This window comes from Haliotis rufescens, unplaced genomic scaffold (assembly GCF_023055435.1).
Source record: "Haliotis rufescens isolate VD_foot unplaced genomic scaffold, xgHalRufe1.0.p SCAF_7, whole genome shotgun sequence".
Lineage (NCBI taxonomy): Eukaryota > Metazoa > Mollusca > Gastropoda > Lepetellida > Haliotidae > Haliotis > Haliotis rufescens.
The window spans coordinates 45,326,772-45,341,198 of record NW_025964361.1 but is presented as its reverse complement, the minus strand read 5'-3'; the positions used below and the strand labels follow the sequence as shown (position 1 = coordinate 45,341,198).

The window sequence follows — 14,427 nt, the reverse complement described above, 5'->3', positions numbered from 1 at the left end:
GAGAGATATGGAGGGGAGCGGGAAGTCAATATTGCAGCAACATCACGATGGTAAACATTAGGAATAGGACTCATAAATTTTGTCGTTTTAACAAACCAACCGAAGCAACAGAGTAATGGCATACTGACATTAGTCTAGTCCCCCTATAGATGAGGACTGGGACAGTAGATTATTGTTGTTGTAGCGACTTTAACTACAGACTGACACAGTAGCATTATGTGTAGAGAGGCTTCATCAGACAAGGGACAAGTAAATCAATATTTTGCACATTTATCATGTTTATTTGTGTTTGAAAAAAAATCACAAGTCATTATTTAAAAAAAAATACAGAGGTAAAGATAAAACTTACATCATATTTATGCACTTTCTTGACCCAGGCCTCAAAGTTTAATTTTTTACCATGTAGCCATGTGGCTACGAGTACTTTTTTCCAAGTAGCCGGCGTAAAATCAAGAAGTCAAACCAATATTGTAGGTAGGCAAAAACATTTGAAATTGTTTTTATCAAATAACTATAATAATATGTACAAGTTACAGCACTAGTCTTGAAATTGTATATTAGTTGAAACAGTACTTGAATTTTGTTATTTGTGACTTGAACAATGTTGCAACTTATGTTACTAGATTATATAGGTATATCCAATGAGCATTGACAACTAAAATAAACTACTAAATACATTAATATTTATGTATTTTGGTTCATTGTTGACTTTAGAAGGAATTATTTGCGAGTACAATTATTAGCAGAGGTGTTTTCCAAGATCAGCTGTTATTTATTTTTGTGTCTACAGATGTGTAGCAATAGAATTTAGTCGCCACAAGATATTTTTATAGGTAGTCATTTGGCTACCTCTGAATTTTAGACAGTAGACAAACTGAAATTTAGGTCAAATTGGCTACCATTTAAGTTGCAACTTTGCGGCCTGTGACCATGAACGTGAATAACATGATTGAATGTGGAATCCTATTCACATCGGGAACCTATTTAAATCCTTAAAACTTTGCTATTTCCTAACTATTGTACTTGGTAAACAGTTCGCCTGCAGATTGACAGTGATTGGGAAGGAAATATTCAAGTATGGGCCATTCATTTTACTGAATTGGCCATTGATAATTGCAATGGGCAGTAATTTCAGCATAACTTAAACTGATCCTATATAATCTTAATCTTGACCTTCATACAAATATAGCTGTGTCAACTTACAAATGAAACTACAGTTTTCCCTCGCAACAACGCCATTCAAGACACAAGGGAGTAATCAATGGGTCCCATAATTTCATTGTTACCCCCACCATGCCCACAGACACACATCTTCATCTCATCTGGATCCATGAAGATCTCAGGGTAGAATGGGTCTTCAGCAACCCATGCTTGCAGTAAATGTTGACTATGCTTGTTGTAAGAGGCGAACAAAGGTGGTCAGGCTCGCTGACTTGGTTGATGCATGTCATCATATACCATCTGCATGGATCGATGCTCATGATGTCAATCACTGGATTGTCTGGTCTAGACCAGATTATTTACAGACTGCCGTCATATAGCATATCAACAAGTTATCATTTAGTTATGCAAGTTAATCCTGTTTCATTATCTGGTAATACAAAATGTTCATTGTCCAACTTTACTTATGTTTGTAGTCCATTTTAATTTTTATTAATTCTATTCAAATTTTCATTCAATATTGTTTACGTTAGTTTGGCTAAATTGTGTACAAATCGATTGACAGATCACATCAAATCACTGTTATTTACGTTAGCCCTAGATTACCACTATTGACAGCTTGAAAGGAACCGTACTTGACAGAGAATGGATACATATATTATGAATGTTATACTTTGACTTGTTAAAAGTCACATTTCTTATAGTTTGACTACTATTTGTCAACATATTGTTTTTTGCAATCCAAATAGCAAAACTGTGTGTGACTTGTCAAACTGTTCCATGTGTAAAAAATACCCATCAATGTGGCTTACCATTGGTTGTGATGATGAAATTATATCGTGATATGCCAGTCAACGTAATCTTATTGGCACATTGGCAAGTTCTCTCTCATTCACTTCAATTTGAGTTTATTATTTCAATCTTACTTCAGGTCTGCAATGGGAGGTCTTCCACACAACGTCAATGATTACTTGAGAAACTTAAGTGGTATTGGTCCCGGACAAGACAGCATCCACTTGCCTAGTATCTTCACATATCTTCCATACCTGGTGGGTCGACCAGAGCGCATGCGGCCAGCCTATCGTCTCACACAGGGGAGACATGGAGGTAAGTCTGTCAGTTTCCTTTATGCAGACAACCCTGTTATCTTGGGCTCACATCACACAGGCCTCCTCTCATGGTTTCCCACATCACACAGAAGACCCAGGTGTCTTGGGTTCCCATATCACACAGAAGACCCGGGTGTCTTGGGTTCCCACATCACACAGAAGACCCGGGTGTCTTGGGTTCCCACATCAAACAGAAGACCCAGGTCTCTTGGGTTCACACATCAAACAGAAGACCCGGGTCTCTTGGGTTCCCACATCAAACAGAAGACCCAGGTCTCTTGGGTTCTCACATCACACAGAAGACCCAAGTCTCTTGGGTTCTCACATCACACAGAAGACCCGGGTCTCTTGTGTTCTCACATCACACAGAAGACCCGGGTCTCTTGTGTTCTCACATCAAACAAAAGATCTAGGTCTCTTGGGTTCTCACATCAAACAGAAGATCTAGGTCTCTTGGGTTCTCACATCCAACAGAAGACCCAGGTCTTTTGGGTTCTCACATCACACAGAAGACCCATGTCCAAACTATTCCATCAGATATACATAGGTAAATGTATGCAGTGAACCCCTCTTAGTCAGACCATTATTTTGGTTAACAAGTTACACATGATGTTTGTAATGAGACACATTACTCAGTGACATTGATTTCTAACCTGGAGACCCCTCCGTGGTCTATTGGTTCGAGGGGCGGTCGGGTAGCCCAGTGGTTAAAGCGTTTGCTCACAACGCTGAAGACCTGGGTTCGATTCTCGACATGGGTACAATGTGTGAAGTCCATTTCTGGTGTCCCCCGCCATGATATTGCTGGAATATTGCTAAAAGCAGCGTAAAACCATACTCACTCACTATTGGTTCGATCCCCAGCTGCGTCATACTAAAAGCCGTTAAAAGGTGGTACTTGTTGCTACCCTGTCAAGCGCTCAGCATTAAGGTCAGCTTTGAGTCAGTATACTGTGATTGAGTAGGGTAAACTGCGGCATGGTATCTCAGTGGGCTAGCACTATAAATTGGCATAAGTCCATACACGCACGCACCCACGCACGCACCCACGCAGGCACGCACACAGAGTGGTGTTCACATATATACTACACAAAACATGTTAAAGAACACCCACAATTGGAAGGCTGTGTGTTGCAATTCCCAACAGGCATGACACATTAACTACAGTCATATGAAACAATCAAGTGTAACACTCTGTGCCAGAAACTGTTGAGGCTACTCGCCCAAACTTGGCAACATCATTTTAGGTCAATTTTAGTGCTATTTATGGACTAATATTTCTGAGCTCAGTAAGGGGCGGTCGGGTAGCCTAGTGGTTAAAGTGTTCGCTCGTCACGCCGAAGACCCGGGTTCAATTCCCGACATGGGTACAATGTGTGAAGCCCATTTCTGGTGTCCCCCGCCTTGATATTGCTGGAATATTGCTTAAAGCGGCGTAAAACCATACTCACTCACTCTGAGCTCAGGAGACCGAACACAATTTTACTAGACTCAGGCTTTGGACTTGTGGCTATTGTTGCAGACTCTTGTTCTTTGACTTCTATTGAGTAGTTTGAAATGGAAAAGGGTTAATAACAATATTGGACACCATGACAGGGATTTAAGCCTAACATTATCGAGAAAATTATTCTTGTCGATACTACATACCTTGTTTACACCATTTTTGATGAGCATATGGTGTCCTATTAGAATGTGTGACCCTGAGAGAAAAGGTACGCAACACAAGCCCTGTGATGGAGGTGACACAACCTTGAATATATAGAGTGGGGCTTATGTCTTGTTGATACAGCATGTAGGAAATGATAATGGTATGACAGTCTCAAACAGTTTTACATGGCTAAAGAAGAAAAGTATCTTAGCAGGGAGTCGAGGCTGAGGCTTATTTTGAGACATTATTGTCGGTATCCTGCAGTGATTTAAAGATATAATTACACTATCTCAAGTCACACTTTTGTGATAAAGGTTTTACATGTTTTGGAAATGTGTATAATTTTTATTTATTTGATATATATAAGAAGTTATTGTATCTTAGTATAATAATATAATAATTAACAATTTAAAAGTCTTTATCAATATGAAAATGTCCTAACTAGCAACACTGTAAAGGTTAACAATTAAACATAGCACAGTCATATCTCTTATCTCATGAAATAATTAACAATTTAAAAGTCCTTATCAATATGAAAATGTCATAACAAGCAATACTGTAAAAGTTAACAAGTAAATTAATGTAACCAAAGGATCCCCACTTCTTAAACCACTTAAGTATGAGTGAGTGAGTGAGTGAGTTTGGTTTTACGCCGCCTTTAGCAATATTCCAGCAATATCACGGCGGGGCACACCAGAAATGGGCTTCACACATTGTACCCATGTCGGGATTTGAACCCGGGTCTTCGGCGTGACGAGCTAACGCTTTAACCACTAGGCTACCCGACCGCCCCCACTTAAGTATGAGAAAAACAACTTTTAATTACAGTGTTTATCAGGTGTTGTTTATGTTACTAGGATGTTTAAAGGTATCTGCAGGGATTTATATTTTTCAAAAATCGTTCACTGAGACATGTTATGAAATAAAGTTTTGTCAGTCAGTCGCTGACAGAAAAATAGTCAGAATTGCATTGAATTCCATCTTATTCTACCACATTTGAATAATATCTTATCAGTTTTGTTGAAATATCTTTATCATGTGTTTATGTTGTCAGTGAAATACACTTTTCTATCAAAGGGTGAAGTAGACATTGATAACACTATTTAGGATGAATAGTTGTTGGTTATTCAACATTTTCAATCACAACTGGGTGTCTAACATGACTTGTGGGGGAAACATTAGTCTTGCATGGATTCAATAGAGATGATTTTAGGTTCATAAGGCATGAGGGGGCACGGGTGGCCGAGTCGTCTAAGGCGCTGCGGTTCGCTGTGCAGAGTTGCATGCCTTGGGCACGCCAGAAACCTATGATTGTGGGTTCGAATCCCGGTTCGCCCCAATTATGTTTCTCGGTTTGTCAGCACCATACCCGTGCTCGTGGGTTTCACGTCTCAGTGGTAAACGTCTGAGATGTGCATCACATCGGGCTTTCCTCCCATATCAAGCTGACACGACGTGATATAACTGGAATACTGTTAAAAGCAGCGTTAAACCAAACTCACTCACTCACTCACTCACTCACTCACTCACTCACTCATACGGCATGTACACTTGTGACTGATATTGTGACATTCCAGTACTCTGAACACTCATGCTATACTGCTATGTACAATTTAAAAGTTCAGGACAATCAAAATGATCATTGGCTTTATTATCCCCCACCCAACAGAGTTGGCGGGGGATATAGAAACGGGCTCCGTCCGTCCGGCCGTCACGTTTCGTTTCCGGAGCATAACTCATAAACCATTCAATATTTTTTCATCAAACTTTGCAGGTCTGTCAGGTACATGCTGAACTAGTGCCTTTTGCCCTTAAGAAATTTTAGAAATTTTGTTTTTTACGCTTCCATGGCAACAAGATAGACTTAGGTTCTGTGAGGGTAGGGTTCGTTTCCGGAGCATAACTCATAAACCGTTCAATATGTTTTCATCAAACTTTGCAGGTTTGTCAGGTACATGCTGAACTGGTGCCTTTTGCTATTTAGAAATTTTAGAAAATTATATTTTTTACGTTTCCATGGCAACAAGATGGACTTAGGTTCCAAACTCTTCTTTTTTTTACAATTTCCATGACAAGTTCCACCTCGGTTAAAAAAGGTTAGGGTTTGTTTAGATTTAATTATGTCATAAATTCTGCAACAGGGGCGGGGGATATAGCCACGTTAGTGGCAAACTCTTGTTTCATTTAACATGTTCAGGAAGTAATTCGTCATGACATCCATTAGAACTGATTCAATGAACTGTAGGCACAGGAATCTACAATTACACAACCAAATATAATTCATTATAACAATGTTGTTTATATAGACTTTAATGTTTTCTGAGTATGAATGAGTCAGTGCTATATTCACTGTATTATACTTCCTTATTTTTTGTGCTCTACCCTTTCAGTTCCGTGTTCATTAAATACATAGAGAGTATTAGCTTAATTTTGTATTTTACAAGCCTTTGGTGAGCATAAACCATATTTTTCTTCCTAATACATATAGAACATTTATGTAACAAAAAAAGGGTAAATAATCTCTTTATCACATTGTGTCTGTGTCCTTAGAAAGCACCTATGACCACAAGTTCTGAGTTAACCACCAAATTTATGATATAGTGCCGAATGATTTGAAGCCATGTTTGTTGCCATCTTACAACAAAACATTGGGAAACTCCTATGTAAGCATATTGGGAATGTTAGTCGATAGTTTATTGAGAAAGAAGGCATCACATTGATAACAGTTTGAAAGTAGTTCCTGCTAGGAAACCTCATTTGCATATTTAATCATGATTCCAACTTTATTGGATTATGTTTAATCTGGATTTTAACTTTTTTGTGTGTTATATCAGGGTTATGTCAAATCTAAGCCTGAAACTTAATTGTAACTTATATCCTGTTTTTTTGGACTGATTTGAATAAAAGGATGTGAGCCATATGAGCTATAATTTATCCTGTTTTCCAAACTAACATTGGATGCTCTTTCATATCAAACAGTACACTGCAGAAATACATTTCACTGTTCGAAAAGAAAAGCCTTTCATTACCGGGTACATTCATTTGAATTCTCCTATCCTGGCAGTTTGTTTGGGGCACAGTGGTGATAACTCCCGTCCCAAGTGCATATGCATTTACGAATATGCCTTTGTTTCCTATTATTCATACAGATTACTGGCAAAACTAATTCATCTTTCATAAAAGCCAAATGTTGGTCATTGTTTGTCCCTATTGACTGACGCTGCATTAGACTTGATGACAGGAATGTTTGACTCCAGCATGTCCAATAAACACAGGCACAAGAGACTGTTGATATGATATCTATTTACCACTGAGGTGTGAATGATTTGTTTGGTGCATTGACGTAATATTTTCATTGGTGGAAGCATATTCAACAGATAAGATTTTTTTCAAGGAACGGCTCCAGTGTTCAATAAATAGTCTCATATGCAATGAATTTATTACCACATTTGACGTAATAAGCGCCCTGCTCTAATAAGGCCCACAGCAATATTTGCCAATATATTGGCTGGTGAACAATCCCAATTAGCATCCTTCCGGCTGATCAATGTACACAATTCGTGTACATTTATTCGTGTATAATACGCACTCGTGTGTTATATGCACCCTTAATAATGGGCAATTAAATTTTGGAAAAATATATCTGTTGTGTATAATACGCACAGACTTTTCTTTTGTGTCATTTCAGGCTGTCAGCAGAAACCATAAAATTTACGATCTTTCGACTCTTTCACCCAAATAATATTCTAATAAGAGCCCCCTATTTCTAATTTTGAGAGCGCCCTGGGCGCTTATTACGTCGAATACGGTAGTTCATTTCAATTTGAGTATTTTGTATTTGGAATGTGGAACCGAACACCATATTTTTAGCACCACTGATTCAAATTAAGTCAGTGAGCATATCATTAGTTAGGGTTACCAAATGTTCATTGACAACTGGAATAATCCCATTAACATAACAGTGCCTGAATATATCTTACTGTAAATCTTGAAGGAAAGAGAAAACAAAACAACAATTTCATTACTTTATTCTATTCTTTTAGTTTGGGTTTGTGCTAGACATAGAAAATAAAATAAAAACCGATTTTGTGGGCAAGCCTCAGTTTGCAGAGTGGGGGATGCACAATACCATATATCCTCTTGTAATTCTGTATCTCTCTATAGCCTGGATTGTTGCTGAATGTTTGTTTAGATTCATGGAGCTGTGTGGCCCCTAATATTTATTGACATTAAGAATTCATTATCCATACAGTGTGGATACAGGTGGACTTGAAAGACGTGATTGTATGTTAAGAGTGAAGGCGTGTTTGTTACTGAAAATATGGTAATCTTTTTCTTTAAGCATATTTTATTGCGAAAGATCAAAGGGATTGAGCACAGGTGACACTTTAACTCATTGTGTTGACATAACACCGAAAATTCCATGTCAAATCTGTACTGAATTATGAAGTTTAACTCTGTAATTTCACTATCTGGTTAAATTTGTAATCTATTTTATTAATTTTATTCAAAATTACATTTAATAGTGTTTACATTAAATGCCACACTTTGACTCATTTAAAAGTCCTATTTGTGGTAGTTTGACTAATATATGACAACATAACATTTTTTCTAGTCCGCGGGAATTCTCAATGGTGGCAGGTCAAATTGTTGGATCACACAGTATATTTGACAATAGCAATCAGCTGCGCCAAAGCGCTACTCTTATGGTTGTTATTTTATAAAAATATTTATGGTAAAAGCTGCAAATAAGATAACACGATATTGGAATATATTATTTCTGAAAAAATAAAGGTTTCAAGTATAACTCTTCTGACCGTTGCATCAACATTCTTTGAGGTTATATTATTGTGTATTTTTTAACCGAATCACCTTTAGATTTGTAGAAAACTTGTGTACAGCTGATTGCTATTTTTCGCTTAGTTTGCAAAAAGATACACTTGTTAATCGTAAACAGGAAATTAAATTTATATGGTAAATCATCATGTCTACTGATATTTAATCTCAAATTTCACATTTTTATTAACCAATTGATATTGTTATCACCTCAATTCCCTGAAGGGATATGATGTAGTTTTTAACCATGCACTTGGTCACCCCTGCAAGTCATGTATACACTAATCAGCAACAAAAACACTTGTCAGTCTGGCTGCACCTCTTTATCTCATATTCTTTGTTATGAAATGCGGTCTCAGGTTGTGAAAATAACCGGTTGGCAAATTTTAAAATGTCCGGTTAGCACTTTTTTCAAATCAGACATTTTGCAGTCACAACTGGACAAGTCCAGCACACAGACCGGTTTCCTGATCCCTGGTTAAAAGGCTTCTACATTTTCTGAATATTTACATTCACTTTCTTTTGCTTTAGGTTGAAGTTGTATAAGTTCAGTGACTTGGAAAGAAATAGGACAGCATTTGTAATTATTGCAAAAGATTGATGCTGATAACAATAGCTGGACCCATTATTTCACAATATTCCAGATTGCCTTCATTGGCAATACCATATATTATTGCACTCTTATACATGAAAATATGTAACATACCACACCCTTTGTAATATTACAGTATATCTCATTGGTTGCCACTTTATATTCCCCAGCTGATAACTGACCACATTATCACTTGATTTGAAACACTTGTTTACATTGTGTGTAAGTTATCAGAACCATATGTTTGAAGCTCTAAGGTTGCCACTGACCTTCTGGCATGGTTTGGATGACCAGCTTGGGTTACCTCTGTTGTTTCCCATCACATACATCTAAAACATAAAGACATTGATCAAACGATAGGAAATTGGAAAATAACCCTTTAGGGGTGATGAGGACTAATGATACAGGACCAGTGTGCTGTTAAGTATTATTGCACTGTAGGTAATTCCTTAAGGGAAGTTAACCCTTCAGAACTTGTACCTTCTGATGCCAATTTTTCTGATCCAGGGTAAAAAATCCATGGATTAATTTGGAACTAAAGGCTGCAGTGTTTTCTTTGCAGACCAAGAGTTAATATGATGGTATAAATAGTTGCTAGTGGGTTTAGCCTATCAATGATTTACCTTCTGTGTGATGTAAACCAAAGCATTTGACGTAGTCCATACCCAGATCTCCAGGCAAAAATAAATTTGCATGTGTTTGTAAGATAAACATGAAAATGATTATACAGAAAAATCACACGTTGATGTTTATTGATATTTTCTCAGCTTTCATGAAAATGATAATGGGGGTATTGTTATTGAGATCGTATCTGACGTTATAGTGCATAAGCATTTCGATTACATTATTAATGTCAGTGCTAATGCTTTCTAGCTGATGTGGAATTCCCAAATGTTTGCCTACTTGATAAAGAGCATTGATATAGCATTGTCCAAGATCTATTCTTCATTTCCCTCACTCATTACTCACAGTTTAATGTTAATGAAACCCATGCCAAATCAAAAACTTTATTCCACCTTGTTCAAGAATCCATCCATATTCCATCCATATTAAATGTGTGCAATTGGCCATGATAGACTCTAGGATTTATCAAGGATTGTATAATGAATGCACATGGTTGGCAAATTAGGGGAATAAAAACCTCTTTTTTTAAATCTGCATAAATAGTCTGCATTCAGAGTATTTAGTTTTCTATAAAATAGGTGCTTTTAGAATCTAAATATTTTAATCTAACTGTCCAATTGAGAAAAGAAGGGGTTACTAGATGCTCTTATGGACTATGTTCAATCAGCTACCACTCCAAATTCACTCTTTACAAATGTGGCGTAAAGGCAAATCTCAACAGTTTTGCTTTCAAGTTTGATTGAAAGTGATAAACTGTTTTATTGCTTTAACCACTTATAGATGAAACATTCATCCACAGGAGCATCATAATCTCTTAGTGTGCTAACTTTCCGGCGAATGAGCACAGCACATTTACTTGTTTCCCTAAATTTCTAGGGCACAGCAGTACCGTATTCCATACAGCAGTGCTCTCATTAAATTTTGTTTGAAGCAATAAGCAACCTGTTGTAGAACGGAAATGTTTTCTTTTTTGTTTGATATCTAACGTTGCATCTTTGACTATTTGGATTGAAGTGAATGATTCTCGTCTGCACTGCTTCATTTTTAGCAGACTCACGAAGGTCCGGGATAGAATAGGTCTTCTGCAACCCATGCTTGCCGTAAAAGGCGACTAACGGGATCGGGTGGCCAGGCTTGCTGACTTGGTTGATGCATGTCATTGTGTCCCAATTGTGTGGATAAATGCTCATGATGTCAATCACTGGATTGTCTGGTCCAGACTGTTATTTACAGACTGTCGTCATATAACTGGAATATTGCATAGTGTGGTGTTAAACAACAAATAATCATCTTTAGCAAACAAAAAAACCATAAAGTATGTCATTAAACTTGTTAAAGTGATCCAACTCACAACATTGTGAGTTATGCAGTGAACAACAAACCATGCAAGTTGACTTCTTTATGATTAACAAACCATCTTGCTTACAACATCACGTAGCTACAGTTAGTATGCAATAAGACTGTCTCCGTGGCACTTTGGGATAAGATGATTAAGGACTGGTCAGCTCGGCTTGGAAGTCAGTGGTTTGATCCCTGGTCGAGTCATACTATTAGGCATGAAAAGATGGTACTTGTTGTTAATCTCTCAGCATTAAGGGGCTAAAACAAGAACATGTTGACTTGAGTCAGTATGCTGTGTCTGATTGGGGTATTCAGTGGGCTAACATTATAAAACCTGCATTATTCCTGTCTAAGAACAAGCAGTCACACACACACAGACACACTTCACCATATACCGGTAAGTGCAATAATCTTGAATGCAACATTAAACCCCATTTCACCTCACCTCATATGCAGTAATACAACAGTTGTTGTTTTTAACTTTTTATGAGTATTTAGGAATAATGTTATAGATAAACAGGGGAAGAGGTCTCATTTTAATTAGTCCAGCCTGGACCTATTCAATTTATCACTGACTCTGGCTATCAGTCATTTCCATATTCTAGATTCCAGTGTTGTCAAGATCTTCTCCAGTATCCATCTCATTCAAGATGTGGGACACTGAGATTGGCAATTGTGTTTGTTGTGATAAAAACTGTTGGGAGGTCATGACCTTTTCATCCTTCCTTGACTGAAGATTTGAATCTCTGAAGTTCAGTATATACTTATCTTCAATATCACAAGTTTATCATGAACTTTTGGCATAGATAAAGATTCTGTGTTCTAGATTGCCTTGTTGTCACACATTTCGTCTGGCATTATATGGAAGATTCCAGATGAGATTTGATCCCTAGGAAGCTCTGCATGTGGTAGGAGATCACTTCATGGATCAGGTGTTCATGCTGTGTAGATTGTTGGTCATAATATTAGTTATAGTTTTCCAGTCTGCTGTCATATAAGTAGAATATTGCAAACTGGAACGTTGAAAAACAAACAAACAAACATTAGTCGTCGTTGAATATCCAGAAATATTACACACAAGGGATGGATAAATTGTGCAATAACTTTTCAATATTTGCACATGTGGGTTTGTGCGGTGACAACACAACAATTGAGTATGATCAAATGTTTATTATATACAATACTTGGCATAAGATTCGGGGGCTGACTCAGTGTTGGAAAGGTAACTTACGCTGCTGGTAAGTAATATAAAAAGGCAGCCCTGCGGGTTGCATAAGTAAATTTTAAATATATATGAAAATGACTTAGAACCCTGCGAGTAGATCTAAAAAGATAAAATGAAAATATGTAGAAAGGGTGATACCCTGCGGGTATGAGTGAAAATGAAAATACTTTGGGGGCCGCCAAATTAACATTTCTTTTTGCAATTCTCAATGTTGATTGGTTTGTTGAGTCATAGTGCTTCATTATTGATTAAAATATGATATGACATCATCCATTGTTCATGATGTCACAAAACCACTCGTGAATGAAGCCAAGGCTAATGACTTCCACCATTCTTTCACCATGGGAAGCTCATTTCTGGTTCCCCCGCCATGATATTGCTGGAATATTGCGTAAAGCAGCGTAAAACCATACTCACTCACTCACACTCACTCACTCACTCACTCACTCACTCACTTGGGAAAGATCTGTAATCCCTCGTAGCTGATCACCTCCGTGGTCTAGTGGTAGAGTGCCCACCTGGAGTGAGGAAAGTCTGGGGTTTCATCCCCAGCCACATCATACTATAAGACGTTAAAAGATGGTACTTGTTGTTACCCTGTCTGGTGCTCGGCATTAAGGGGCTAAAACAAGGACTGGTCGGCTCGGAGTCAGTATACTGTGTCTGAGTGAGGTATTCATGTTAAACTGCAGCATGGTATCTCAGTGAGCCAGCACTATAAATCGGCATCAGTCCGGACTAGTACAAGCAGCCACACAGACACACACACTTACATGCACTTCCTTATATAAGTGCAATAATCTTAAAAGCAACGTTAAACCCCATTTCACCTCACCTCCTCATAGCTCATTTGTCTGACATAATTTGAAATATTTTTCAAGAACAGTCCTTAGTAAATATTAAAGAAGCTTTGCCACTTGCATCTTGTTTGCTGTCAAAGCAGTAATCAAAGAAAAACATTTGTGTGGCTTGTTGATCATGTTCATAATAGGTTAGTGAGTGAGGGTCTCAAAAGAGGGTTATTCTATTGTTGAGAAACAGTCTTCGTTTGAAAAGTTAAAAAAACCAAAGTTGCTCACTGTATTAAAGATCTTTTTGACATAGTCAATGATATTATATCACAATATGTTTTGTATTTCAGTTTCCATAGTGATAGGTGTTCCTACAATCAAACGTGACAAGGTTACCTACCTCACACAGACATTGCGGTCCCTTGTGAATGAACTGAACCCTGAGGAGAAGGATGACTGCCTCATCATTGTCTTCATAGCAGAGGTGGGTGCAGTGTTTCTACGGTAACTATGTGAATCAGGTGTAACACCGCTTTTAACAGTAAGTCTGTTACGTCATGCTGTGTCGGGGTGGTTAAAGCGTTCACTCGCCACGCCGAAGACCTGGGTTCGCTCCCCAACATTGGTACAATGTGTGAAGCCCATTTCTGGTGTCCCCCGCCGTGATATTGCTGGAATATTGCTAAAAGCGGCGTAAAACCATACTCACTCACTCACTCATGCTGTGTCAGGGCCTCGGGGGCATCACACAGGATGGTCCAGTCATCTAAAGTGCTGTATTTGCTGTGCAGAGTTGCGTCCCTTGAGCATGCCAGAAACCTATGATCGCTGCGTTTCAATTTAAATGTTGTTGCTCTTTCTGTCAAAATTATATATTCAGAGACTAAGCATTTAGTCTACATCCATTGTTTTGTGGGTTTGAATCCCAGATTTGTCTTATTTTGATTCTTGGTTTGTCAGCACCAGTGCTCGTATGTGGAGTGGGGTATTAATTAATGATAGTCGATAAAAAAGCTGTTATGGTTTCTCTTATATTTTATTGTTTGTTTGTTGTTTAACACCGCACTCAGCAATATTCCAGATATATGATGGCGGTCTAA

General features: G+C 37.9%; 1 protein-coding gene across 1 annotated transcript in view; it reads left to right on the top strand.

Moving 5' to 3' along the window:
* LOC124115636 (alpha-1,3-mannosyl-glycoprotein 4-beta-N-acetylglucosaminyltransferase B-like) overlaps positions 1–14,427 on the top strand; it is a 60,457-nt gene that overhangs the window by 19,865 nt on the left and 26,165 nt on the right. The window contains exons 4-5 of the mRNA XM_046476694.2: positions 2,093–2,268; positions 13,678–13,811. Of these exons, the coding sequence (XP_046332650.1) occupies positions 2,093–2,268; positions 13,678–13,811 (310 nt within the window). The remainder of the gene's footprint in view (positions 1–2,092; positions 2,269–13,677; positions 13,812–14,427) is intronic.